Source organism: Heliangelus exortis, chromosome 2 (assembly GCF_036169615.1).
Source record: "Heliangelus exortis chromosome 2, bHelExo1.hap1, whole genome shotgun sequence".
Classification (NCBI taxonomy): domain Eukaryota; kingdom Metazoa; phylum Chordata; class Aves; order Apodiformes; family Trochilidae; genus Heliangelus; species Heliangelus exortis.
In genome coordinates this window covers 127,654,960-127,681,804 of record NC_092423.1, presented here as the reverse complement: position 1 = coordinate 127,681,804, position 26,845 = coordinate 127,654,960, and the positions used below count along the sequence as shown (strand labels likewise).

At 38.8% G+C, this 26,845-nt stretch overlaps 1 protein-coding gene across 2 annotated transcripts; it reads left to right on the top strand.

Moving 5' to 3' along the window:
- Positions 1-33: 33 nt before the first annotated feature.
- Positions 34-25,534, top strand: VIRMA (vir like m6A methyltransferase associated). 2 transcript variants are annotated; one of them, XM_071737959.1, is made up of 24 exons: positions 34-170; positions 2,853-2,968; positions 3,222-3,308; positions 3,687-3,735; positions 4,329-4,497; positions 5,414-5,536; positions 6,075-6,371; positions 7,073-8,225; positions 9,090-9,581; positions 10,354-10,508; positions 11,301-11,383; positions 11,822-11,915; positions 12,046-12,590; positions 13,158-13,393; positions 14,135-14,384; positions 15,552-15,769; positions 16,981-17,113; positions 17,711-17,863; positions 19,786-19,946; positions 20,191-20,287; positions 21,230-21,396; positions 21,561-21,892; positions 22,727-22,870; positions 23,334-25,534. In XM_071737959.1, the coding sequence occupies exons 1-24, from the start codon at positions 108-110 to the stop codon at positions 23,489-23,491; spliced, it is 5,475 nt and encodes a 1,824-aa protein (XP_071594060.1). In that variant the 5' UTR covers positions 34-107; the 3' UTR covers positions 23,492-25,534. The 2 variants fall into 2 exon arrangements, with proteins under 2 accessions (XP_071594060.1, XP_071594059.1); XM_071737958.1 differs by having other exon boundaries at positions 14,132-14,384.
- The last annotated feature ends 1,311 nt before the right edge of the window (positions 25,535-26,845 follow it).

The following is a 26,845-nucleotide window of genomic DNA, read 5'->3' as shown; positions in this document are numbered from 1 at the left end:
TTGCACCGCTCCCTCCGCCCGTCCCGTCCCGTTCGGTCCCGTCCCGGAGGCGGCCCGGAAGCGCTCTCCCCGCCGCCCGGAAGCCCTTCCCCCGCGGCCAGGCCAAGATGGCGGTGGACACCGCAACCGAGCTGCTGTTTTTAGACACGTTTAAGCACCAGAGCGCGGAGGTAATGCGGGGGGTGTAGAGGTCGCCTTTGCCCTTTTATTCCTCCTCCTCCTCCTCTGCTGCCGCTGGCGCCTTCCTGCCCACCTCGGGGCCTTCACGGCCTGTGGCGGCTGCGAGGCGGGGAGCAGGGCTGGGGTAGGCCCCGGCGGGGGTAGCGGGTGGCCGGGCAGAGGGAAGCAGGCCCTGGCCAGGTGTGCACCGAGGGGGGAATCTCCGCTCCTGCCCCGCCTTGCTCCGGGAGTCCTACTCGGAACGCGGGGCCCGGCCCGGCGGGTTCCGCGGGCGGGGGGGCGAGGGAGGGAGGGAGCGAGCGGCGGTAGAGCTGGAGCGAGGATTATAGGTGACGGGGATGGTGGGGGGAGCAACCGTGGGGAAACAAAGAGAATTAAAATGGTTGGAGAAGCCCCTAAGGGAGGAGGGCAGTACCTATCAGGGAGATACCGACTGCTTTTCTCAAGTTAATGAGAAGGATGGGTATTCGTGTGCACATTTAGAGGTTGCCTTCGATTTATGCAGCCTGGACTGATGCACCGCGAACAAAAGGAATGTTTCAAGTTACCTCAGCAGTAGGAGTTCATACAAATATTCCGCTTCCAGGTTGTTGACATCCTGAGCAGTCTTGAAGCTGCTGCTGTGGCATCAGGTTTGCCCAGGACTCTGTGTTGTTCAAGGTGGAAGAAGGGGACCATGAGGGGGGCAAACATCAAGTGCAGTGTGACCCGAAGAAGATGTTGTGTTCATGGAGAGGCGTTAGGGAAAGAAAATAAAGTATTTTGAGCTGATCCTGCAATTAAAAACAATCAGGAAACTATTCTGAAGTCCTTACAAGCTGCCAGGATCAGGGAGCTAGCATGTATTTTTAATTTTACTATTTTAAGACAGTCCTGAGCAGGAAATGCTCACCATTGCTGTTCCTGTGGGTAGGAAACACTCGCTACTCCTCTTTTCTTTGAGGGCAGTATGTTCTCTTATTGCACATTTTGGATTACTTTTAATGTTTTCTGCCACTTTAATTCTTACTAGTGATGTTTTCCAATCCCGAAACATACTGAATTAAAAAAAAAAAAAAATTTTATATGTCGCAGGAAAGCATTCTTAATGTTATATTAATTCTTCTGCTCTGTGGATCATGAGTCTTGTCTTGGAACTTGCAGTCCTTGTAGAGTACTTCTGAGTTTTCTAATAAAATTATTTATTTGGTTTAGCTATGCAGTTTAACATGTGTCAGGCAGTTCTGATGTAGAGGGAAAGTGGATTGGATTCCCTTGCAATTCTGATGATGTTGATTTAAGCAGGATTTTGCCTCTCTTTGGGCAGTGCTGCTGGGGATGCAGCCCCCTGAGCATCAACTCTTCCCGTGTAACACATACACCTTTTTTAAAGGCAAGGAGCTGTCACCCCTCCCAGGCTACAGTCACCCCATTCCTGTAAATAAAGCTGTGCTCCCTGTCATCACAGGGTTCCTTTTGTTCTGCCATCCTGCTTGAAATATCTCTGTCCTTAGGATGAGATGCTGTGTTTGTGTGTTCAAGGATGGATGTATGTGTAGATTTCTTATTACATGACAGTAATATGTGGCCAAAAGCAAATGCTTAATCATTCTTTTCAAAACTTTGCTTATTAGTTTTCTAAAAATCTTAGTGCTTTCTTGCATTTTGCTGGTAGTTTGGGCGTTTCTTTTGCTTTCTGATTTTGATGAAGGTTATATGACTCTTGACTGCAGATCAGTTTGGTTTTTAACTTTAATTTTTATGTTGGTAGAGCAGTGGTTTGGAATTTTGTTGTTATTAGGTGTTTTATTGTTCTGTCAGTGCATTTTTTGCTAGTCCAATTTGCTGATTGGAAACATTCAGTGAGGGGTGTGATTCTGAGCATCTGTTCCAGGAAGTCTATATATGCTTAAAGTTTGACATACAGTTGTTTTTTATTTTATGCTTATTCTTTAAAAAATGTAAATTTGGTAGAGATGATGCATGAATGCAGTAAAATCTCATATAGTGAATCTTGTGGGGGGAGAGTTTCAGTGTTAATTTGGTGGCTGCCAACAGGGGAAGTCACTGTGGCTTTGTGATTACTTCCAGTTTGCTGAAACATCATTCCCTTACACTTGCTATTTCTGTGTGGCAAACAGAAATGTTGTGTGCAAAAGGTTTTCAGATGATGCAGAATTGCAAAAAATAAGCTTCATTAGGAATTTTTGTACAGGTCTACTAAACCAGATTTATAGTATCATTATAATTTCTAATATCACATTTGATATGGAACATGTGCTGAGGTTTAAAATTAAAACACACATATTATTTTTTCTTTAATTATAAAACGGAGATGCTTTATTAGAAGGGAGTCATGTACTGAGTCATTCTTTAATAAATTAAAGTGCAGTTTTTACCATTACCAATGTATCTTCTGTTAGAAAAAACCCCATTTACAAAATTGTTGCAAATAAAGGGAGCCAATTATGTAAAAAACCCCAGTAACACTTTAACGTTATTTTTTATAAAAGTATATGAAAAATACCAGAAGACTATTAAAAGAAATAAAAGCTTTTCTCACAGTGCTTAACATTTTACAGAATAGACCTTTGTATAGAATTTTTAATACAATTTGGTTAATAAAGAATATTAATACATTGTGTTGCTTCCATTTTGTGGTTCTTACACTTTCCTTATTCTTTGTTTTGCAGCAAAGCACCAACATAGATGTAGTTCGTTTTCCATGTGTTGTTTACATAAATGAAGTACGAGTCATTCCTCCAGGAGTGAGAGCTCACACCAGCTTGCCTGACAACAGGGCTTATGGGTAAGTGAGAGATACTTGGTGTCTGATTCAGGAACATCTGCCTGTTATTTCTTCTCATGCTTGTATACCTTAACAGAACCATCTGTATAAGAAGGTAAAATGCATTTATGTGTCTGCTGAACGTGTAATTATTTTTGAGAATTATTTAAACTGTATAATTTAAACTCATCGCCCCCCCCACCCTCTCCAGTTCGTTCTACTTACCATGGTAAGGAGCTCAACAGATTTAATTTTACTTTTGTTTTGTTTCCAGAGAGACATCCCCACATACTTTTCAACTGGACTTGTTTTTCAACAATGTCAGCAAGCCAAGTGCCCCTGTTTTTGATAGGCTGGGGAGGTAAGTGCTTTCATGATTAGTGTGACTTCATTATATGCCTTTTCTTCTTGAGATTTTTTTAGTGCAGAAAATGCACGTCAGAGAATCTATTTTAATGTTTTTGCTAGTTTGTAGTCTTGGCCTTTTCCTTCAGTCTGTGTTGGAGGACAGAGATTCATGCTTAAGAGAAGGAAAGATTCTGTTGTTTTTAAACTTACAGAGCCCATGTATATTAATGAAAAGTATTTTGCAGAAATAAGTGACGTTGAAGTCTTGCTTTTAAGATACTATATTTGTTCAGTGTTTTATTACTGACTCATATGTTTAGTACTTGTGCTTCATTTCTGTAAACATGCATTATATCAGTGGAAAATTAATTTTGTGTATTTTATTTAACAGCCTTGAATATGATGAAAACACTTCAATTATTTTCAGACCCAATGCAAAGGTAACACAATGTGATTTAAACCCCTTCTTTTCTACGTGTCTGTCATTTAGGTATGGGTGTGGTGTGTTAGCACTATGTAAAGCATTTATTTTTTTAAGATGTTCTTCAGAAAATTTCAAATATCTTGTTACTTTAGAGCCTGCATCAATCATGCCATGTTTTGTAGAAGATTTGATTGACAGTTCCTGTAGAGATTAGCAACAAGATTATCCACTGCTTATGAGCAAAGATAAATCAGAATGTTGTGACTGCAAGCCACAGTGAAGGATGGAATTTCTTAGTTCTGTTTGGGTGTATTTCATTCAGACAGTCTTTGTGTGACCAACAGTAAAGATTTTTTCCATCAGTAGGCTGTCCTATATTAGGCAATATATTACAAGGAATTGAATGCTTTTAGAGAGAGATTATTTCTTGTAATGACTTGATATGCTTAAAGTTTTCTCAGTTTTCAAAACGTGGGGTAAAGAGATACCTTAATGCTCGATCCTTCTTTCTTTACTCTTATGCAGATACTGACACAGTGATACTGAAATATCTTTTCTGAAGCTGTGTAACATTGTAAGTGCTTTTTCTTTTTTTAAAATACACAACAGGTCAACACAGATGGATTGGTTCTACGAGGGTGGTACAACTGTCTGACTTTGGCAATATATGGCTCAGTTGACAGGGTAATAAGTCATGAGAGAGAGTCACCTCCTCCACCTCCACCTCCACCACCACCTCCCCAGCAACAGCCTGGTTTGAAAAGAAACCCAAAACATGGTAAGCCTTGTGAGCAGACATAGATTTAAAAAAATATAAAAATCAGCATTATAGTTGTCTGATAAAAACCCAGGTCTTTCATGTTTTGAATTTTATTGACTTTGTTTTTCAAGCTTTATGTCTTTGTCCTTTAATTTTGTATTTTCTCACAGATTTATACTGAATGGTGTTAAGTAGTTTCTTGTCTAATGCTTTTTTAAGAGTGGGTTACTTTTTGCTCTATTGCTAATTATTTAGGATGGTCAAAATTCAGTTTAATTTATGTGAACTCATTAATATTTGGGTGATTGGAATCTCAATGAAAGTGATTAGTATTAAAATCATAATAAGAAAATTTCATGCCCATAAATACATTTTCTTTTATAACTTGTATGTAGAGTACACTACAGGAGAGTATTTGTGTTAGAACAGCCATGAATAGAATCCATGATCAATTTTCTCCTTCAGTTTTGGTTTTAGATTTAAAATTACTGTCTTGTAATGAACTGTCTTGTTCAAGGTAGTCACTGAGCTGCAAAATTTGAATACTCTGTTGTAGTAAAAAGTTGTAATCTGTTGCAAACCAGTTGATTAAAAGGTAAACTTTTAAAAAAAATTCACTTGGGTATTATTGGTAGAGTTACAGTATTGCTAGTGTCAAAGCAAAAAATGGAAAAGTTATGCTAATTTTGACCCAGTATTACATTTTAAAAATGTAGTAATGTTAATAAGCTTGCTTATTTTTGTAGTTCTTGGTTTATACCAAAAGTAACTTCAGAAAACTGCCTCACATACTGCATATGCAGACTACAGATTGAATAACAGCTGAGAAATGAAGGTGTTCTTTAGTCAAAAATAGCACTAAAAACCAAGAATTTCTTGGTTCTCTTCCTGTGATTGCATTAAATGCAAGTTTTTATTTTGACAATAAATATAGTTGATGGAGAGAAAGAAGACCAGTTCAATGGCAGCCCTCCAAGACCACAACCTAGGGGACCAAGGACACCTCCAGGCCCTCCTCCTCCTGATGATGATGAGGATGAACCTATGCCTGTGTCAGGTAAGAGGAGAGCAGGCTGTGTTTCATCTGCTGCGTGCACTGTTTAGTGGAAGCAGAATTCTGTGTTCCTGCCTGGTGTGGGGTTTCCTGCCTGCTGTTACACTTGCTGGACAGGTTGTTTTTAGGAAAAGGATCTGAAAGAAAATCTGTTGGTTATATTAAATTGTATAAATTGAAAAGTTAGTAGTTTTGAGGATATCAGCTGTTGACCAATACACTGCTGGAACATGCTGCTTGTATCTTATATGAATGTTCTGTTGACTCTGGCATTCACTGTCCTTCTCCCTCCCCCTGCAGCATTTGCTGAGTTCTCTGGTCTCCATATGGGTTGAAAGGGCCAAGAACTCTATACATATTTATTGATAGTCTGACTGAACTGAATGATTGTTGCTTGTGTTCAGTTGGGGTCACCTGAAGATTTTCTTCAAGATGCTTTTTAGTATCTCTGCTATGAGTAATGAAAAATGTCAAAACGTAGTATTGAGCCCTGGATTTCAGATAAGTACTCTTATTTCCTAAACTTTCTATGCATTTCTAGTGGTTGGGGAAAAAGAAGATGACGTGGACCACAGGGAAGATTACTTTGAGCCCATTTCTCCTGATCGAACATCGATTCATCAAGAAAGCCAGTATTCTGATGATGGTGAAGTGGAGGAAGATCAACCAGAAGAAGGAGAAGATGAGGATGATGTGGATGTCGAGGATGATGATGATGAGGATGAGGATGAAGATGATGATGATGAACAGACAGTAGAGAGTATTGCTGATGAGGAAGAGGAAGAAGAGGAGGAAGATGAAGATGAGGAAGAGGGTGAAGAGGAGGAAGAAGGGGAAGGTAAGTGAAGATGTAAACAGTAAAGGAAAAAAAAATCTGATTTAGGAAATTTTGATGGTGGTACCATTATGATGAGTAGGTAAGAAGAGAGGTGAGTCTTTTTTCTTGGTCATTGCACTGTTGTCTGCCTTATGGTTCTGATACCTGTCCAGAATTTCGCTATATTCCTTCATCTAATTTTCCTGTTACTTTCCTTAAATGGAGGAAAATTGTGCAATTTTTGTAGGTGAGAATGAACATTTGATATTGTTATCAATTAAAAATAAATAGGAGCAAAGTGGTGAAGAAATTATGTCCTAGTTAAAAATAAATACAGTTGCTTATGTAATCCTGTCAGTAGTTATATTCTTGTCTTACTTAAAGTTCCCAGTGATGCCCGTGCAGAATTTTAGGCTAAAAGTTTGATGGATGCATTCATAGGAAGAAAATGGGACAATATGCTTGTAGTAATGTGTATCCTGGTTAAATTTTTTGCTGTATACATTCTTCTAAATGTTTCCATTGTTACATGAAATATCAGTCATCTCTGGCTTTCACTTTATATCTGTAGACAGAAAGCTTTCTGTTTATATGATTGTTTTCTAACCAGTAATATTTCTATTAAATAAATAATAACTTATTTTTTTAGTAGATTCTCAGCAGTTGTGAACTGATGTATCGATAACTGATTTTATTTCATAACTGAATCCTTTTCTTTTTAGGAGATGATGGATATGAGCAGATTTCAAGTGATGAAGATGGAATTGCTGATCTGGAACGTGAAACTTTTAAGTACCCAAGCTTTGATATTGAATATACTCCTGAGGATCTAGCATCTGTGCCTCCTGTCACTTATGAACCTTTTGAAAGGGAGCTCGGACCTCTTTTATACTTCAGCTGCCCTTACAAGACTGTATTTGAAAATGAAGTTGGTAAAATAAAGGACCAAGACCCAGAAAAAGAAAATTCGGGGGCAGTGGAAGCCTCAGTTAAATTAACTGAATTGTTGGAATTGTATCAAGAGGAAAGGGGTGCAAAGTGGGTAACTGCATTGGAAGAAGTTCCAAGTTTAATTGTAAAAGGTCTGAGCTACCTGCTGGTGAAAGAAACAAAGCAAGACTATGTTACCCAGCTAGTAGATTGGACCCTGCAAGCTTTGAACCTGCAGGTAGCTCTCAAACAACCCATTGCTTTGAATGTCCGACAGCTCAAAGCTGGGACAAAACTGGTGTCATCCTTAGCAGAATGTGGGACTCAAGGAATAACAGCACTTTTGCAGGCAGGAGTTATTAATGTGTTGTTTGAACTGTTGTTTGCAGATCATGTATCATCCTCCCTTAAACTTAATGCTTTTAAAGCTTTGGATAGTGTTATCAGCATGACTGAGGGAATGGAAATGTTTCTAAGGGGTGGCGTAGATGTTAATGAAAAAAGTGGTTACCAAAAACTTCTGGAACTCATCCTGTTAGACCAGACTGTGAGAGTAGTTACTGCTGGATCTGCAATTCTCCAGAAATGTCACTTCTATGAGATTCTGTCAGATATTAAAAAGGTGGTTGATCAGTTAGCAGAGAACACTCCCGCTCTTCCTAATCACACGGAGCCAGAACAAGACCAGGACTTGGCAGGACTTGAAAGAACCAACCAAGAATATGAGAATGATGTTGAGACTCCTATGGACATGGATAATCTTTTGGAATCTTCTAATATAAGCGAAGGAGAGATGGAAAAACTTGTCAGTCTTCTTGAAGAAATCTTCCATTTGATGGAAACTGCTCCTCATACAATGATTCAGCCACCTGTGAAATCTTTCCCAACTATGGCACGCATTACAGGCCCTCCAGAGAGGGATGATCCTTTCCCTGTCCTGTTTAGGTATGGCAGTTGCAAGTGCACTTTATAGAGTGTATTTCCTCCATATTAATCTAGAGGTTTTTTAGGGGTGAGCTTGACAACACTTTTCAAGATATTTCACTTTGTACTTTATTGGAGAATTACAGATTGTGCTTATAAAGCCTGGTAGAATTTGATAGTTATTTTCTTGGCTTTCAGTCAACCTAGCATGCATATAACAAGATGTGAACCTGTTATTCCTGGTACTGGCTAGCACTTCAGTTGCATTCATAGATCCTGACTGGTTGTGCTAGGTGCTGTACAGGTGCCTATTTAAATATTGTTATAGATCTAGGCTTTCCTTTTGTGGTCTGGGAACATGTCTGTGTATGGACAAAACAAATCTGGAATACCTCTGTCTATATGCCAAGGTGGCAAAAAGGTAGCCAGCCCTGCTCAGCAGATGTGTCAGTGTAGCTCACTGGTTCACAGCACAGGCAGAAGATTGGAGGCCTGCCTGCTTTCAGCCACATAAAGGATCCCATGAATTATTTCTCTGTTAGCAAGTTTCTGTCTAGAAAGTATTTCTTTATATGCTAACAGGTTTCTTTGATGGTATCAAGTTTAATAAAAGATAGTGTTGTTTTATTTGTATATAAGGTGAGGTTTTCTTTTTGTTTCTATTTTTTTTATTTTTGAGATCAGTACTTTATAGTTAGGTATTTGTTTCCTGTAAGTAATACAGAAATTATTTTTGTATGAGTAAAATTCTGCACGATTTCACAATTAGTTACCAGTTCTCATAGTCCACAGAACTTTGGAAGCTGGGAGGCCTGTAATTTTATATAATGCTATTGTTCAGAGTTCAGAATATTACTGATTCTTTTCCTGTACATTTTTTTTCAGATATCTTCATAGTCACCATTTCTTGGAATGCATTACTTTGCTACTGTCTATTCCAGTGACAGGTGCCCACCCAGGTGTGCTTCAAGCCATACGAGATATACTGCGTTTCCTGGCACAGTCACAGAAGGGTCTTCTTTTCTTTATTTCTGAGTATGAAGCAACAAACTTGCTGGTTAGAGCACTCTGCCAGTTTTCTGATCCAGATCAAGAGGAAGGTCTCCAGTCAGATGGTGCCAATGAGGATACTTTTGCACTGTGGCTCCTGCATTCGACACAGACATTACAGTGCATTTCAGAATTATTTTGCCACTTTCAGCGATGCACAGCCAGTGAGGAGACTGACCATTCAGATCTGCTGGGGACACTTCACAACCTTTACTTGATTACCTTTAACCCTGTGGGAAGATCTGCTGTGGCTCATGTATTCAATCTGGAGAAAAATCTCCAAAGTCTTATTACTTTAATGGAGTACTATTCTAAAGAAGCTTTAGGGTAATTTAAGCACTTGTTTATATTCTTTAGATTGTTACGTTTTAAAGTGTCTATCTTTTATAAATAGCTGAGGAAATCTAAATATTTTTCTGTTAGACTATTATATTTGTGTTTTAAAACAAAACAACTTCTAAGTAGAAGAATGTAGCAGAACATCAGGCCTGTCATTTGTGATCATGCACTTAATGCCCAGAACCTGTGTAGTTCATCTATGAAAGTGTTGTGATACAGGTCAGACTTCTGGCTATGTGAGAACAAATTGTTAACTAGGCAGTTCTCATTCAAGCATAAAATATGACTGAAATGAGTGAAAGATTTGGCTGGGGAAGTGACATGGGACTTTTTTTTAGTCTGGGACTGTCTCAGTTCTGCAAGTTCTTATGGCTGTTAAAACCAGTCACTTTTCTCTCTGGACAGGCACTTTTGCTACTGTAGGTAGCAGTGCTTTTAAAACAAGATGTATAAAACCAGACAAAATTATGAAAAAAATTTGTTACTTGCCTCCAGTCAGTGCTTTCATCTCTCAACTTTATGGATGCTGAAATAACTGTAAAGTAAATGTACAAGAAAGCTTTCAGTTTTCAGAAAGCACAGGAGAGTGTTTTTGTGGGTGGATTTTTCTTTTTTTTTTTTGTGTTGATAATTATGTGGCCAAGCCTTGGTGAAGGTAAAAGTTCTGTAGATAGATTTTTACAGGTCATAGAGTGAAAATCTTAACAATTATCTCGTTGCATTAGTTGAGATGTGAAGAAAATTCTTCTTGGTGTTTCAGAGACTCGAAGTCTAAGAAGTCCGTTGCTTATAATTATGCCTGCATCCTTGTTTTGCTGGTGGTTCAGTCTTCCAGTGATGTCCAAATGCTGGAACAGCACTCTGCACCTTTGCTGAAGCTTTGTAAAGCAGATGAAAATAACACCAAATTGCAAGGTATTGTGTGTGTGTCATTATTAACTGAATTGTTTGAATGCATAGAAGAAAGCTTTTATATGTAGGTAATGGGTGCTTCACAGTCATCTGGTTTGGATAATGTATAGAATGAAATTCTTTTCCCAGCTGCATCTGATTAGTTGAGTCACTTATATAATGTGTAGTTATTTTTTTTCTGTTAATGAGAGTTAAATAGAAATTCTTTATTCTTTATAGTTAAATAATTTTCCAAGTAATACTAACTTCCATGAATTTTGGATAATTACAGGAAGTTGGAAATGATTTCCGTGTTGAAAATAGAGTACATTTTAGTAAAAATGGACTAAACTAGTCAGTGAGCTGCCTGTTATGTTTGTTACTTCCTTCAGATGAAGACATTTCATAGGAGTTTTGTATTCAGCTTGCAGTAACTTGTTACGTACATTAAAAGAAATGTGCTTTGGTCCTTGCTCTTGAAGGCTTTTTCTTTAGCTGGCAGTGGGATTCTTAGTGTCTTTTATAAAGTATGTTTAAACACAAATAATATGAATAATAAGGTGAAAATTACTTGAATGCTCAGGTTGAGTTGAGCTGAATTTTGTCCATGTATGTGAGGTGGCTTGGCTGTTCTGAAGTCTTATTTTTTGTTGATGCTTTTCCAGCTGGCTACAGCTGCAATGTATGCCTCACAGATTTCACAGTTAGACTTAGTACCTGGTGTGTAAATCAAGTACATTCTTATTGCAAATCTTTTATGTTTATAAATGCACTTGTAAGTTCCCTAATTAACTCAAGTTCTTTTTTTTCCCCTAGAGCTGAGTAAGTGGCTTGAACCATTGAAAAATCTTAGATTTGAAATAAATTGCATTCCAAATCTCATTGAATACATCAAACAGGTTGGTAAAATACAGATAGATATCTTTTATTTGTGCTCTGTAAGCTTAGACCTTTTTGTAGTTTGATATTTTATCTTGAGTATGTACTAACACATAGTATTTAGAAATCTATGCTGTTATCCAGAGTAGATGTTTTTACTAAAACTTACGATCTGGGCCACTTCTTGCTCTGTTATATTTATTGAAACAAAATCTAAGGTAACTGTGGTGCAGATGTGCAGCTATTTATATCTTTTAACTTACTGTAAAACCACAATGCAAATGCTGACCCTCCTTTTTTTTGCTTCTGCTGTATTTGTGGCTGCTTTCCAAAAAGTGGAATAATCAGATTTTGCAGAATGCTTAAAATAACTAAATATAGAATTTCAGTACTAAGCTAGTGATATACTTGTCAAGTCCTCCTTATAACATGCATTTTGGGTTTTGTTTTTTTAAAAGAATATTGACAGTTTGATGACCCCAGATGGAGTTGGCCTTCCTACTGCACTCCGCGTTCTTTGTCATGTTGCATGTCCACCCCCTCTGGTCAACGGTATGGTTAATGTATTTGTACTGCTTCACAGAAAAATCTTAGTTTTCCAAGTCTTTTACTTGACACATGTTTAACTGTGATTGCCCAGGAGAAATCAGACATACAGAAATGTTGTTTCTTTTCTGTACAGGTCAACAGAAAGACCTGAAGTGGAATCTTGCAGTTATTCAGCTCTTTTCTTCTGAGGGGATGGACACCTTCATTCGGGTGTTACAGAAGCTGAACAGCATACTCATTCAGCCTTGGAGGCTCCACGTCAACATGGGCACCACGCTTCACAGAGTCACCACTATTTCCATGGCCCGCTGTACACTCACTCTACTGAAAACCATGCTGACAGAACTGCTGAGGGGTGGATCTTTTGAATTCAAAGACATGCGTGTTCCCTCAGCACTTGTTTCTTTGCACATGCTCCTGTGTTCTATTCCTCTCTCAGGCCGCTTAGATAGCGATGAACAGAAAATTCAGAATGACATTGTTGATATCTTACTGACTTTTACACAAGGTGTTAATGAGAAACTTACCATTTCGGAAGAAACGTTGGCAAACAATACTTGGTCTTTAATGCTGAAGGAAGTTCTCTCTTCAATTCTGAGAATTCCTGAAGGCTTTTTCTCTGGACTTATACTGCTTTCAGAACTGTTGCCTCTTCCACTGCCCATGCAGACAACTCAGGTACGATTTAGATTCGTTTAGTTTTTAACCAGGTATATAACTGTGTGTTAACCCTTAGACCATTTTCGTAGTTGTGGGAAAAACAGGTATGTGGAAGGATGAATTAAAGCTTTCAGTTCATGTAGATTCTTTGAAGGTAAATCTTTTTTAACAGAAACAAAATTGTTCTTACTTGGAGCATCTTTTAAAATTAGCAGTCATGTGCTCTTTTGTCCCTTGTGAAATTATTTAGACTCTCATCCTATTACTGAAATGATCAGCTATGAAGCCTTTGCATTTAACGCTGAATGCCAAACGCTCAGCATATTAAGACTTTCATTTCTTTTGGCATGGATCTTGAATTTGTGGTCTTTAATTAAAGTAAGCATAAAAGGTGTGTGACAACCCATGCTTCTGAAGGCATAGCTAATTTGCTGGAGTGGTGCTCTGTCATTCAGTCATAATAAGGAAAACAACATATTCATGTTTTTGATGAGGACAGTATTAGTACTTGGTCTTTGCTTAGATAGAATGCAGTTTTTATGGTAAAGTTTGAAAGGAAAAACCAACTGTTCTTCTTTTGTGCAGGTAATTGAACCACATGATATTTCAGTGGCACTCAACACCAGGAAGCTGTGGAGCATGCATCTTCATGTTCAAGCCAAACTGATCCAGGAGATTGTTCGGTCTTTCTCTGGTTCCTCCTGCCAGCCCATTCAGCATATGTTGAGACGTATTTGTGTTCAGTTGTGTGACTTGGCTTCACCTACTGCTCTTCTTATTATGAGGACTGTTTTGGATCTGATTGTAGAAGATCTGCAAAGGTACCTTTGTTTTCTGTTGCAAAGATTTCTGTAAAGGACTGATAAATTCACCTTGGTTCGATGCAGCAGATTTAGCAGGAGGAAAATACTGAGCCATTATGAACTGAATGAATTCTCAGGCAAGTTCTACATATGTGTCCTGATAATGCTTAATGTTGCCAAGGAACCATGTCATACTTCTTAAGTTTTGACATGCATCACATTGTATATTTATGGTCAGTATTTGAGGAAGGTTTTCTTTAGGCTGTCCCCACAAAGCCTTCTTTATCTTGCCTGGGAACTGCTCCGAAAGGACCTGCCTGATTTAAATGCCAAGAGTAGGCCAGGACAGTTTGCTACACTGTAATTTGCATGCTGACAGGAAAATGTGCAGATGTTTGTGAGATGGAGGAAGTTCAGTACTACTCTTTCAGAGGGTTTTGAAACAATGAGTACTGTGCATTTAAAAGCATAATTATCAGCATAGTATTAGATACTGTTTGTATAAAAAGCACATTTATCAGTATGCCATTAGATGCCCTCTGCTAGTCAAATGCATAGTAGATTAATGAATTTATTATGCAACCAGAAGTCATTTAGTGAAGTTGAGCAGTGTTTGAAAAATAAACTAACTTTAAAATATGTAAAATAGGTGCTTTTTTAAAAATGCAGATTTATATGACTCCTGTAATGTTTGGTTTTGTAGATTTTTAGATCACTTTAAAACAGCTTTTTCAAAGTGCATTGATATTCTTCCAGCAGCACAGAAGAAAAAGAGAAACAGTACACTGGACAGACAACTCGGTTGCTTGCTTTATTGGATACCCTGGCTTCACACAAAGCTTGTAAAGTGGCTATTTTGCATCTTATCAATGGAAGCAGTAAAGGTGATGAGAAGTATGCAGAGGTTTTCCAGGAGCTCTTGGCTTTAATGCGATCAGCTGGGGACAATGTCACTCATCAACAGAGTGCTGAATATGTAACTTCCCTTCTGCAGTCCCTCTGTGATCAGGTATTTTCTATGTTTAATGCAAAATTCGTGTTGATGATTGTAGGAGACAAATTTAATGAGATTATTCTTTAGGTCTCTGTTGTGTTTTTTTTTCCCCAAACAAAAAAGAACATTGCTAAAACACAAAAAGAAAAGATATGTATGGTTTGCTGCTTTGACAGATTTGCTTTCATGTTGCTCTTAAATGTAAATCCTTTCATTATATGATACTTCTCTTCCATTGTGTACACTATTCTGGTAGTTCAGTAGAGACTAAGACTGAATGACACAAACATTGACTGTTGCCTCAGCTGAGGGAGTGATGTAATTTCTCTTTGTAGGAAGATTTTTGGAACATGGGCTACTGGCAAAACTTGAGTTCTCACTGTTAACCCTTCAGCTAATTGAATAAATACATATCTCTTTGTTGTCTAACTGAAACCTCTCAAAAATGTGTTCCAAGGATATGTATGATGTACTGCTACCATAAAACCACCATTAAAAAAAATTGCCTAAGTTAGAGCAAAGCAAGAAATGTTATCTGAAAACTGATTCACAGAGTTGTCTCGGTAGTTTCTTGGTAGTTGCTTGCATAGATTTGCATTTTTTTTTTTGTCTTAGTAGTTGCATATATCTATTTGCTCTATGCTTATCTGTTTATGCAAAAGACACTTGAGCATTATTAGTCAGTAAAGATCAGTCAGCTGGTTGCAAGAGCTCTTTGCCCATGCAAATTCATTGTGAAAATCAATCTTGTTTTATTTTATGTAAAATGTGAAGGTGGCAGCGGATCTTAAACTTCCTAGGTGGTGTCTGCAGCCTCTTAATTTTGATGAATGTCTTGGGCTTTAGGAACAGTTTGGTTACCTAGGCACAAAACACTGCGCCAGTGTGAGATGTTATTCAGTGACTGTGTGGCTTTTAGTTGTGGTTCTGCTGTCACTTCATCCTTGGGAGCTTTTATGTTTTTAAAAATCAATAGGGGCTTGTAACTCTTAACAGAACCAATTTGAAAAAGATACACTGGTCTGATATTTTACTGGCTAGTAATAACTGTGAAATACTGGAATAAGATGACACAAGAGTAGTAAAAGAAGCTGGTGTTTCTGACAGTGATGTATGATTTATACTTACTGCTTGTACAGAGAATGCCTTTTTTACTGTCTGTACAATTATCACTTCTTATAGGACATTGCACTCATTTTACCAAGTTCATCAGAAGGCTCTGTGTCTGAATCAGAGCAACTTTCCAACTCCTTACCAAGTAAAGACCTGATGCCCTTAATTTGTGACTCTCTGATGGAAACATTAACTAATTCTGAGAGCAGTTACAATTGTCTGCTGACCTGTATCCGAACAATGATGTTCCTTACAGAGCATGACTATGGCTTCTATCACTTAAAGAGGTATGGTGTTTTAAGATATCTCTGACAACTTCAAATTATTTTCAAACTTATGCAATATGAATTAATTTCCTACTCATCTAGTAGGAAATGATGAGGACAAAGCACCCAGACTTTCATTTCTTTTTGGAGCTTCAATGCTTTATTCAGTAGTTTTGTTGAGATTTTACTTCTGAATAGTTTTTGCAATATGCACACAGGAAGGCTTGCTTTCAAGAAGTAAACAAAGCACTGAAAAAAGGTTTGTACCCTCCATTTCCTCACTCCAAGGCTGTCTGGAGGAATAGAATGATGTATAGTGCTAATGGCCTTTCCTTTTGAGTCACTCATTTGTTAAAGCTCACATTTAGGACATCAGAGAGCTGTCTGTCATTTCCTTTATTTTGAGAGCATTCAGTTTGCACTTTCTCAGTGTGTTCTGACCTCCAGGCAATTAGGGAATTGCTTTTGAAATGAGGATATATATATATATATATATATATATATATATATATATATATGAATTGGACAGTATTGTGTTGTTTTGACACTTAATTCCTTGCCCTGCATGTGGACATCTTTCTGTCCACTGAAGGTGAGGTGCAGAAAGGTGAGGAATTCGTGAGGTTACCAAAGGTAGTACCTGAAGCCTTGTCAATAAAAGGCTGTTCAAAACGTGCTTCTAAGCAGCACTGCAGACCTGTGCTGCTCAGAGTGAAAGAAAGTCTACAACCCACAAATGAAAAATGAGTAGGTTAAAGATGTTGTGGATTCTGTGATCCCCTATGCCTGGCTGTTGGTTTTGGTGCATGGCCTTGCATTTTCTGTGTTGGCAATGACCTTTCTGGTTTGTTCCTGCAGTTGGGCATCATGGGGTGCAAAGCAGTTATAGCAGCAAGAGTGAGCCTGCTTTGTACATAAGGCCCTTGTGCAAGCAAAATTTCTCTTTTCTATCCCTTTTCTCCCAAAAGATGAACATGTAATTTCTTTCAGCTTTTAGAGGCATTGTTACAGTACCTATAGCTGTATATGTGCAGTCTGAAGTATCTACAGGCAGCACTGGTGAGAACAGCAGTCTAGCACAGAGAAAACAATGAAGCTCCTGCTTTGTAATCTAAACTCAATGTCATAATGTGAAATTTATCAAATTTATTTTGTATATATGTTGTTTTCTTATAAAATGTTACAGTGTATACACTAATAAAGCATTTTCCCTCTTTTCTTTATAAAAACAGCTCACTGAGAAAACACAGCAATGCTCTGTACACTGTATTGAAACGAGTAATAACGAGTTTTAGCAAAGACACAGGTGAACTGGCCTCTTCTGTTTTGGATTTTATGCGGCAGATTCTAAACTCTGATACGCTGGTGAGTATGGATTGAATACTTAGACAAACTCAGCTGCATTCCTCTGAAATCTGCAGTGTGAGACACATTCAGGAACAATTATTACAGAAAGCAATTGACTCTGCAGATTGCTGTGCAAGGCTTTCCCATCAGTAGTGTAAATGCCATCTTCAGTTTTCAATGAAATCTGTGAAAGCTGGCTAGAATATATGTTTAGTAAACAAGAGAGTCTTTCAGTAGGGAGAATGGCATATTGATTGATAATTATTTCCTAAATAAATAGCATGCTATTGTGTCCAGGTTTTAGATTCATGGCATCGTGTTAAGAGAGTTCCTGTATTGATATGTAGAATAGAAAGAAAGAAATATAAAAATTTGTTAATTCTGTGACACAAACCTCAGCTTATATTAGAAAGTATTGCATTCATTTTGATGCAGCATCTTAACTCACCTATTGAATCATACCTTATTGAAATGTTTCACATAATATGGTTTTAAATCAAGAGATTACTATTGTTTTACTAGATTTGCTCTAATGCACATTTGAATTCTAAAGGGTTTGCAGTCCAGTGGTGTAATTAGTATTTGTGTATACTTCCCACTTGCCAAATGTTTTAGGGATGTTGTGGAGATGATGGAAGCCTTATGGAAGCAGATGGATCTCATCCTGGCAGATCGCTGGGTCTGTCTACTGCAGAGTTAAAACATCTGCTGCAGAGCAAAGAAGAAACCTCAGAAAACCTGATACTTGATCTGGAGAAACATATTATGGTAAAAGAATTGAAAGAATCCACTTCATGTTGCTGTCTTGTATCTGAACATGTTTTTATAACACTATGGACTGTCCCCACCCTTGATGGAGAAGAGTGCACAATTTTGTGGCATACCTTGTGGAATTGGTAATAACTGTTGCCATTGTTTTAATACTGATGTCCAAAATCACCTGTTCTGAGGCAGGATGGATTCTGACTTCATTGTTTGTATTGTCATAATGCGAAGAAGTTTCAGGTTTGGTTGGAACCCCCTTGTGCTTGAGAGTATTTGTACAGCATCAGAGCAGAGGCAGTTAACTGTGTGCTGAAAGGCAGGAAATCATGTGACAGAGCACTGGATAGTGGTGAGCAGGCTGTTAGTTTAGTAAGCCACAGGAACCACTGCTTAGTGGTGTCTTGATGTTACTGGTGACCAGTAACAAGTGGAATACCCAAGAGTCAGTAGTGGGGCTGGTATTGTTGGGTGTTTCCATCAGAGACCTCAATGGTGGGTGCATGTTCAGCTATGACAGTAATCTGGGAGAGTGACTAATGCAAGAAACAAAAAAGTTTGAATCCAGAGGGATCTTGATAAACTTTTTAGGATTGATTTAACTTGTGTGGATTGTTAGGAAAAATGCAGAGTTCTGTGATGACAGCAGGGTAACTCCATGCCTTGATGAAGGCTGAGCTGAAAAGGACTGAGTGGTTATGGTGGGCACTAAGTTGAACATGGGCCAACATGCGTGGCCATTGCCAACAAGGCAGCCTGTGTTCTGAGCCACCCTGGAAGCAGCATGGTCACCAAATCCAATGACCTTACTGTCTCCCTCCACAGGGTGCTGGTGAGCTCTCATGTGGAATGCAGCAATCACCTTTGGTCAGCTTTGCCCTTGCACCGGTTCTAGAGAGATCCAGGGAGACTGAAGAGGTTTCTGCCAAGTTGGTCAGGGACCTACATCATATGTACTGGAGAGAGGAGGAAGTGGGATTTGTTTGCCCTGGTGAAATATCATAAAGAGCTATCTCAGGGCTACTTGAAGCTCTTTGGGGAATAATAGCAAAGGTGGTGGAATTAAACTCCTTTTGTTAATTATAGATGATAAAACATGGGGGCAATGACCCCAAATTGGGACTTCAGAGGTTCAAGTTGCCACTACAAAAAAACCAATACAAAACAAAAAGACAAAGAAAAAGCACTAAGAGGGAAGGGCAGTATTGGAACAGGGTGCTCAAAGTAGCTTTGGGTGTTCGTGTCACCAGAGCAATTTTGTAGATGTGGCTGGATAAAGTTATGGCTGACCTGATCTGGTTTTGATAATTCTGATTCAGGCAGGACTGAAGGACATGCAGAAATCAAAGCATCCAACATTCCAGTGTTTCTGATTGCAGTCTTAACTCTAATATTCAAATGTAATCCTACATAATTGATGGCAGCCATGCAGTGGATGGATAGTTCTGAAGAGTCTATAAAACAGCTGCTTTACAGCCTGTTGATCACAAATGCCTTTCCTGTGCTATACTCTGTCCTGTCCCTTCCCTGGCTGCCTGCATCTGTGGTAAGAGATTGAAAACCACAGCTGTGCTGAAGAAGTAGCAGATATTTAGGATGTTGGAATGCTCTAGCAGAGAGCTTGTTAGTTAAAACCTGGGGTCATGGCTTATTTGGGAGTATGTTATGGAGGTTATAGATTCAACTTCAGACAAAGATGAGAATGTGCATGTGGTGACATGGTTTGTTTTACAGCATAGCAAGGAGCTCTCTGTAGTTGCTCGTGTACTCAAGTGCCTTGGTTTCACCATTGGTGGATGGATAGGCTCTTTTGTGTAGTATCCTGCTCTGGTTTTTGGTGGGTTGTTTTTGGTTTTTTTTATAATTGACAAAATTATTTCCTTCTCTGAGGAGGGCAAAAAGTTCTGATTTGTGCTGTGTTGACTTAGGATCGTTCTAAGGAAGATGATGGCCTTGAATCTTTACTGGACAACATCGTTGGGGTCAGGCAGATGTTGGAATCAGCAGGTGATGCTTGTCCACTGAGTGACCAAGATGTGGAGCCTATTCTTTCTGCACCAGACTCTCTTCAGAATTTGTTTAACAACAGGTAAAATGGTTAAGTGTGAGCATAGTGCCTGTGGTATACTTAAGAAAATGCAATAATTTTTGCATGAATATATTACAAATCTTATCTAAACGGCACTGTTGTAACTACTACCTGCTAGTCCCAGTGTATTTAATTTTATGCAGGTATCAGTTGTAAGGCAGCATGAGGTTCTGTAATGCTGTGTGTTCTTCCAGTTGGTGGTAGTTCATAACCAAATAGGTGTTTGGGTTTTGTTTTGCTGCAGGACTACCTATGTTTTGGCAGACATGATGGATGACCAGCTGAAGTCCATGTGGTTCTCACCCTTTCAGGCTGAAGAAATAGACACTGATCTGGATATGGTAAAAGGCTTCATTAACATGACTGAAGTGGATTTAAAAATGGGGATTAACCTGAGCTGGTAGCATCAGAATTTCATTTGGCCAAATAATTTGTTTTCCTGAGCTTACCCTTGTAAATTGACCCCTATATAGGGACTGGCATTTGTTAAATGTGTTGTTATCAAATGCCTTCAGGTTCACCCGGAAGCAGCCACAAGGTTGGCACAGTGCTCTATTAACAGAATCACAGAAAATTAGGGGTTGGGAGGGACCTTGAAAGATTGAGTCCAACCCCCTGCAGGATCACCTGGAGTGGGTCACACAGGAACACGTCCAGGCAGGTTTTGAATGTCTCCAGAGAAGCAGATTCCACAACCTCACTGGGCAGCCTGTTCCAGTGCTCTGTCACCCTCACAGTGAAAAAGCTCTTCCTTATGATGCAGAAATCATCTCCTGCAGAGGAGCAGTCATTGTGTCAGCCCTAACCATCTTTTGCATAACTGCTGGGGCTTTTCAGCAGTTTGCATTAAACATAGACAAAGAATGTGATGAATTTTCTTTTCCATCCAAAGTGCCTGATAGCTACACTTTTTTTTAAATTTTTTTTTAAAATCTTTGCTCTGATGTGACAAAAATGGAAAAAAATGGCATTGTAGCTTAAGCAAAAGAGTGCCTCACTGCAAGTGACAAGACAGGTGTTTGTGCTTGAAAGCTATGCCCGGTTCTTTATGGAGATGCAGAACCATCAAAACAATTTCGCTGCAACAGGAAAGCTCTGCTGCTCTTCTGTTACTGCTGCTTTGTGGTTTTAGCCATGCTACTGCATTAAAAGGTAGAGGATGGAGCTCTTTTGTTTTAGTAGAAGGGCCCTACCTGAATATCACCCATCCTGGTGCAGCATCATTTCTTCTTCAGAGGTGCTAGAAATGATTATTGTGATAAAACCCAACTCTGTCATTGCAGGTAAAAGTTGACCTCATTGAACTGTCAGAGAAGGGCTGCAGTGACTTTGACTTGCAAGCTGAATTGGAGAGGTCATTTTTGTCAGAACCATCATCTCCTGGCCGCACAAAAACCACAAAAGGGTTCAAACTTGGCAAGCACAAGCATGAGACCTTCATTACTTCAAGGTAAGATGAGTTTAATGAGTAAACTGTTAGTGTGCTCAGCACTGATTTGAGCATTCTCAAAAGATCAAATACCTTTCAGATTGCATCTCCAGTATGGAGAATGCCTGACCTTCTTATGATTGTATTTTTAAATTAATGAAGGAAATTATGTTTTGTCATGACAGTGGAAAATCTGAGTACATAGAGCCTGCAAAGAGAGCTCATGTTGTGCCACCACCAAGAGGAAGAGGCAGGGGAGGATTTGGACAAGGGATTCGACCACACGATATCTTCCGCCAGAGGAAACAGAACACCAGCAGGCCACCCTCCATGCACGTGGATGATTTTGTTGCTGCAGAAAGCAAAGAAGTGGTTGCTCCAGATGGGATCCCACCAGCCAAAAGGCCACCAAAAGTGTCACAGAAGATATCTTCACGTGGTGGATTCTCAGGGAATCGTGGAGGACGAGGAGCTTTTCACAGTCAGAACAGGTTCTTTACACCACCTGCTTCAAAAGGTATGTTGTCTCCTGTATGAGAATTGGAGTAAATAAATGCTGAAAATGCTTCAGTAATATTAACCCAATTTACTAGCAATTAATCATCCCTGGTGTGAGATGTTCCTGAAGCAGTGTTTTTAAAATTTGCTTGGCTCTCGAAAAGGTTTTGTGGAGTGCTGTGTATTTGAACCAAGCCTGTAAGTTCCTGTGTTGTCTCTACAAAAGGAGCTAACTGTTTCCTTTTGGAGTGCTTCAGAAATGCAGTCAGAAAAATAAAAGGCCGTCTTCTACCATTTGTGACATGGTAGTTCCTGAAATCAAGAACTGCAATATATCTCTGTGTTTAAATTACTTTTTTTAATAAAAGGATGGAAAATCCTGACAGGAATAAGATGCAATTTTCAGAGAATCTGGAGTCTCTGACTACAGGGATACAAGTTTCTTTCTTAGATAGACAAGGTTTCATTGCTTTCCCTTTGATTCTGTGATTAGGGCAAGTCCTTGCACAGTAGAAACAAAATACTTCCATTTAATAAAGTTAAAAATGCTAGGATTTATTTTACAACAAAACCCAAAGGTATAGGAATCTATGTCAATATACTACATAATGTATTTTTATAAATAAAACCCAACGAGTAAGATCAAAAGATATTTTCCCATGACTGTGCCTCTAATGCAGTAACTTGTAGACTTTGAGTTAGAGCACTGAGGGTATGTTGATGCAGAGTAGCTTTATCTGTTTGAATTATGTGAATATTGTGTTTACCACCCTGAGTATTGTGAAGATGGAAATGAAAAGTAAAACCAGGTGATGTTTGCTCAACAGAGTGTGGGTTTTTCTCTCCTGTCTAGGAAATTACAGTCGTCGTGAAGGCGCTCGAGGCTCAAGTTGGAGTGCACAGAGTACACCCAGGGGAACCTACAATGACAGTAGAGGTGGCCAAAGCAATTTTAACAGGGGTCCCCTGCCACCACTGAGACCATTAAGTTCAGCAGGTACATGGTATTCATATGGGCATCGAACTATAGAAAATTCCTTGAATTTCATTTTCGCTTTACAAATGAAACCATGCAAGGATGCTGCAAACACCTTGAAATTCAGCAAATGTTTTAAGCATATATGAACAGTTGTCACTGAGACTGTGTCAAATACATGCTTTCATACGAACTGCCCTCTAATCCATAAAAGTTGCTGAATTGAACGCTTGATCGCAGAATCGTAATTTTGCAGTTTTTTTGCAGTTGAGTTTTCTTCGTACCTACATGGTAACCATAAAGCAAGTGAAAGCAAAAAATGCTTGCCTAAAAGCAAAGCGAAAACTTACAGGAGAAAACCAGACCCTGTTTGTGTCTCATCTTGTTTTTGTTTCTGACGCTTTCACAGCAGCTACTACGCCTAGGGTACTTTTTTTTTTTTTTTTTTTTTTTTCCAACTGAGTATAATTTTCTTTGCTTTAAGGCTACCGACCGAGTCCTCGCGATCGTGCTTCCAGAGGCCGGGGAGGAATTGGACCGTCTTGGACAAGTGCTAATAGTAGTAGCAGTGGTGGCTCAAGAGGAAAGTTTGTTAGTGGAGGCAGTGGAAGAGGTCGTCATGTACGTTCCTTCACACGATAAAATGAGACCTAATGGAACAGCCCAACCATATGGACTTGGTTGATGGGAGATGATGGGAGATGATGACAAAAGGCAGCACTAAAGGACCAGTTCAGAGTTACTGGCATCTGGAGGAAACCAAGAGAATATTTTTTTCTGAAGAAAAGTTTTTGTTTGATACAAGACTTGAAATTTCAATAAAATTCAAGACTTTTTGTGTAAAATTGTAAATTTTTTGTTCTTTTGAAAGAATGTTCTAATTTTTTCTGGACTTCGGTAGACAATACTCAGTAAAGAACCTTTTTGAGTTAAGACTTGAAGGACTTTTAAAATATCCATTGTGCCAAAAGAAAGGTACAGGTGTTTCATGTGTGACTTATTACTGCAAGATAATGAAAAAAAAAAAATACATGTAAGGCAATTTTAGTTGTTTATTTTCTCTCAGGTTTAGAGCCATTAGCCATTTTTTTTTTTTTTTTTTAACCAATCTGAGTTATTAATGAATGAGGACGTCCATCTGACAGCAGTTGAAGTAGCAGGTGATAGAAGATTGCCTGGAATTAATTAATCTGTGAAAGAATACAATTGTAAATGTAATTTATGTAGTAAATTCTGTTGTACATCTTTGGTAATGTGATTAGACATTTAAATAAGATCCCACACCTGTTAAAATTAATAGAAAATCTGTCATTGACTTCAGGGAAAGTAAGGTAGCAATCCAGCATTTACTTTACAACTCCAGCTCCAACTCCATTTCATTAGAAAACATGAGGATGCATTGAAGGTAAATGATGAGATACCCATCCCCTGAGAGCCTGGAGTTGATGAGTTCCATGTCTGTTGTCTCACAATAGTTGAGGAGAAGGCTTAGAGACAGATGTATAAACTTAACACAAAATGAAGCAGTAATGCTGCCTTCCCTTTCAATCGATGGTAGAAATTTCTGGATATACTGCAAAAAGAAAAACTTTGAGAGGGAGGAATTCATAAAGAAATGGTAACACTTGCTTCACCTCTAAATTTATTTTCTTGTTAATTCAGTGAATGAAGTATGCAGTTAAATGTTTGCATTTCTTTGGGCTCCATGTGATTTTTGTAGAATTCACTGGTTCTCAGTAGCCTTGTACTGCATTTTTGGATGGGGTGAGGAGTGGCAGGTTCTTCTAAAGGCCATACACAATTTTTACAAATAAGCTCCACTGTCAGACTCAGCTGAGCTTGATTTTCACTTATGGATTAGTCTCTTGACATGACAAAAGTGCTTTAAGGGGGTCTGCCTTCTTAATAAGGCCCAGTTGGATTGGTCCTTTTTTATGTGATCTTAACTTACTTCAGACAGTTCATCTGCCTAGAACCATAAATTTGTAACACCCTATTTCAATTGTTTCTAAAGTATGGTAATACTTTAATGATGTCTTTTTAGCTTTATACTACCTGACTGAGTTTAGTAGGTTTTTATTTAAACTACAGATGACCCCTGGCATGTGTACTTTTCTCTGTGAGGAGACTCTGGGACAGTGTCCCACTGTTTGTTTGAGAGGTGATTTGTACAACATCCATTGACAATAACCTATGGAAGGTGAACTGCTGTTAACTGAGTGCAGTTAAGAGGGAACAGTATTGGTTCACAAAGGTATTCATGTGGTTTAACATTGTTTAAAATAACGAACAAAAATTTGGATTGGAAGCTGAGCAACTTTTGGAATGGTAAAATAACAGTAAGATGGAATTTTACTAATGCAATTGTAATGACTGAAATGGGTGGAGCTCTCACAGGCATTAATGCTATTTTTTTAAGGAGCATTGCAGAAGTATTTTTAAAGCTCACTAGCTCCTTTAGGCCATGTGTTTAAGGTTTTATTTTTTTAGGAACTTAACTGTTGGAAACTAGCAAGAATGAGTAAATTTTTTTTTCTGTCAGGGAATTTGAAATGAAAAGTAAAGTGTCAAGCATGGAATTAATATGTAAATATTCAGTACTGGTTCTTGAAAGTTTAAGATAAACGGCATGTCAGTAGTAATTTTCAAACTAGGTGGAAATAAAGGGTTGGTCAAATTGTTTGATGTATGGAAGCTCTGTAAATTTAGTTAATCTTGGAAAAGTATACTTCTTCCATCGTTTTGTTGGGGGGGGGATGTTCTTTTTTGGTTTTTTAATTAATTTAGTGCTGTGATTCTTTAATGCAACGTGGTTCCTTTCTTGGATAAAACTCAACTTGAAATAATAGTGTTCAAAACTCGGGACTTACCTGGTTTGCTCCTTCAGACTGGATTCTAACCATGAGTAAATGACACTTTAAGCATTAAATTTTGCTTTTTATACTTGGTCCAAAAAGACAAAGTTTTGTTTCCTGGCTGGAGCATCAGACCCAGGAAGTGTCTAATGCCAATGTCAAAACACTGCTTAGTGAGTTGGGCACTTTCCTGGTGAGCAGAACACTGGGGAGAAGCGAGGAAGGCAGAACAGATCCACAGGGTGCTGCAGTTCTTCCTCCTGGCTCAGTGCACAGCCCCTGTGTGTGCCCCAGCGTGGGGCAGGATGAGACAAACCTGAACTGACCTGCAAGACTTGCCCTGGGTCTGCAAATGTCCCTGTTAATGTACAGACAAATGTATGGACTGGGGATGGGATATGGGTGAGACAAGTTGTATGTGTTTTTATTTTACTTCCAAAATTTTAGGAGCTATGCTGTCTTTGTTATTCTGTGTTTGCTGGCTGGAGGCTAGATGCAGATAGATAAGGATAAGCAGATAAATAGGTTATCTGCAAGCTGTTGCCCTGCTCTCTGTAGTTGTGACATGGGAGCTTTCAGCCTTTTTCCTTCTGAATGACTCCTTCCAATGTGCTTGAGAAGGTTAAAGCAGAGTACTGCATGCAGCAGCTTCATGCTTAAGAGTGCCCTGTGTCCAATTGTTCACGTTTAAGCAAATGCAGCTCTAGATTACAAGTTCTGAAGTATAAAATTCTGGAAAATCTCTCCATTTCATGCTCATATCCCCATATCTTCTAGTGTATGTGAAAAATGTGCATTAGGGATGGATACACATCAGCTGATGGACACACATCTTTTTTTCTTTGCCAGCGTATTGTCCTGCTGTCTGTGTGGGACTGGACTGTCATTCTCTTGGAGGAGTTTTCAGCCCTTCTGTTTCAGCTCTTCTGTCCTTCCAAACAGCTGTTCGACACAGCCACAAACTTAACCTGTAAGGCAGGATCAAAAAAACCCTTGAGAAGGGACACTGATGGAATGCCTGCCTTGTTTAGTGCTATAGATCCCTTCCACTTGGCAAAGTCTTGTGTGACAAGTGTGTTCTGCCTTAACTGCTCCAGTGCATTGACCCTGCAGTGTTGTTTATTCATGACTACCTGCAGTA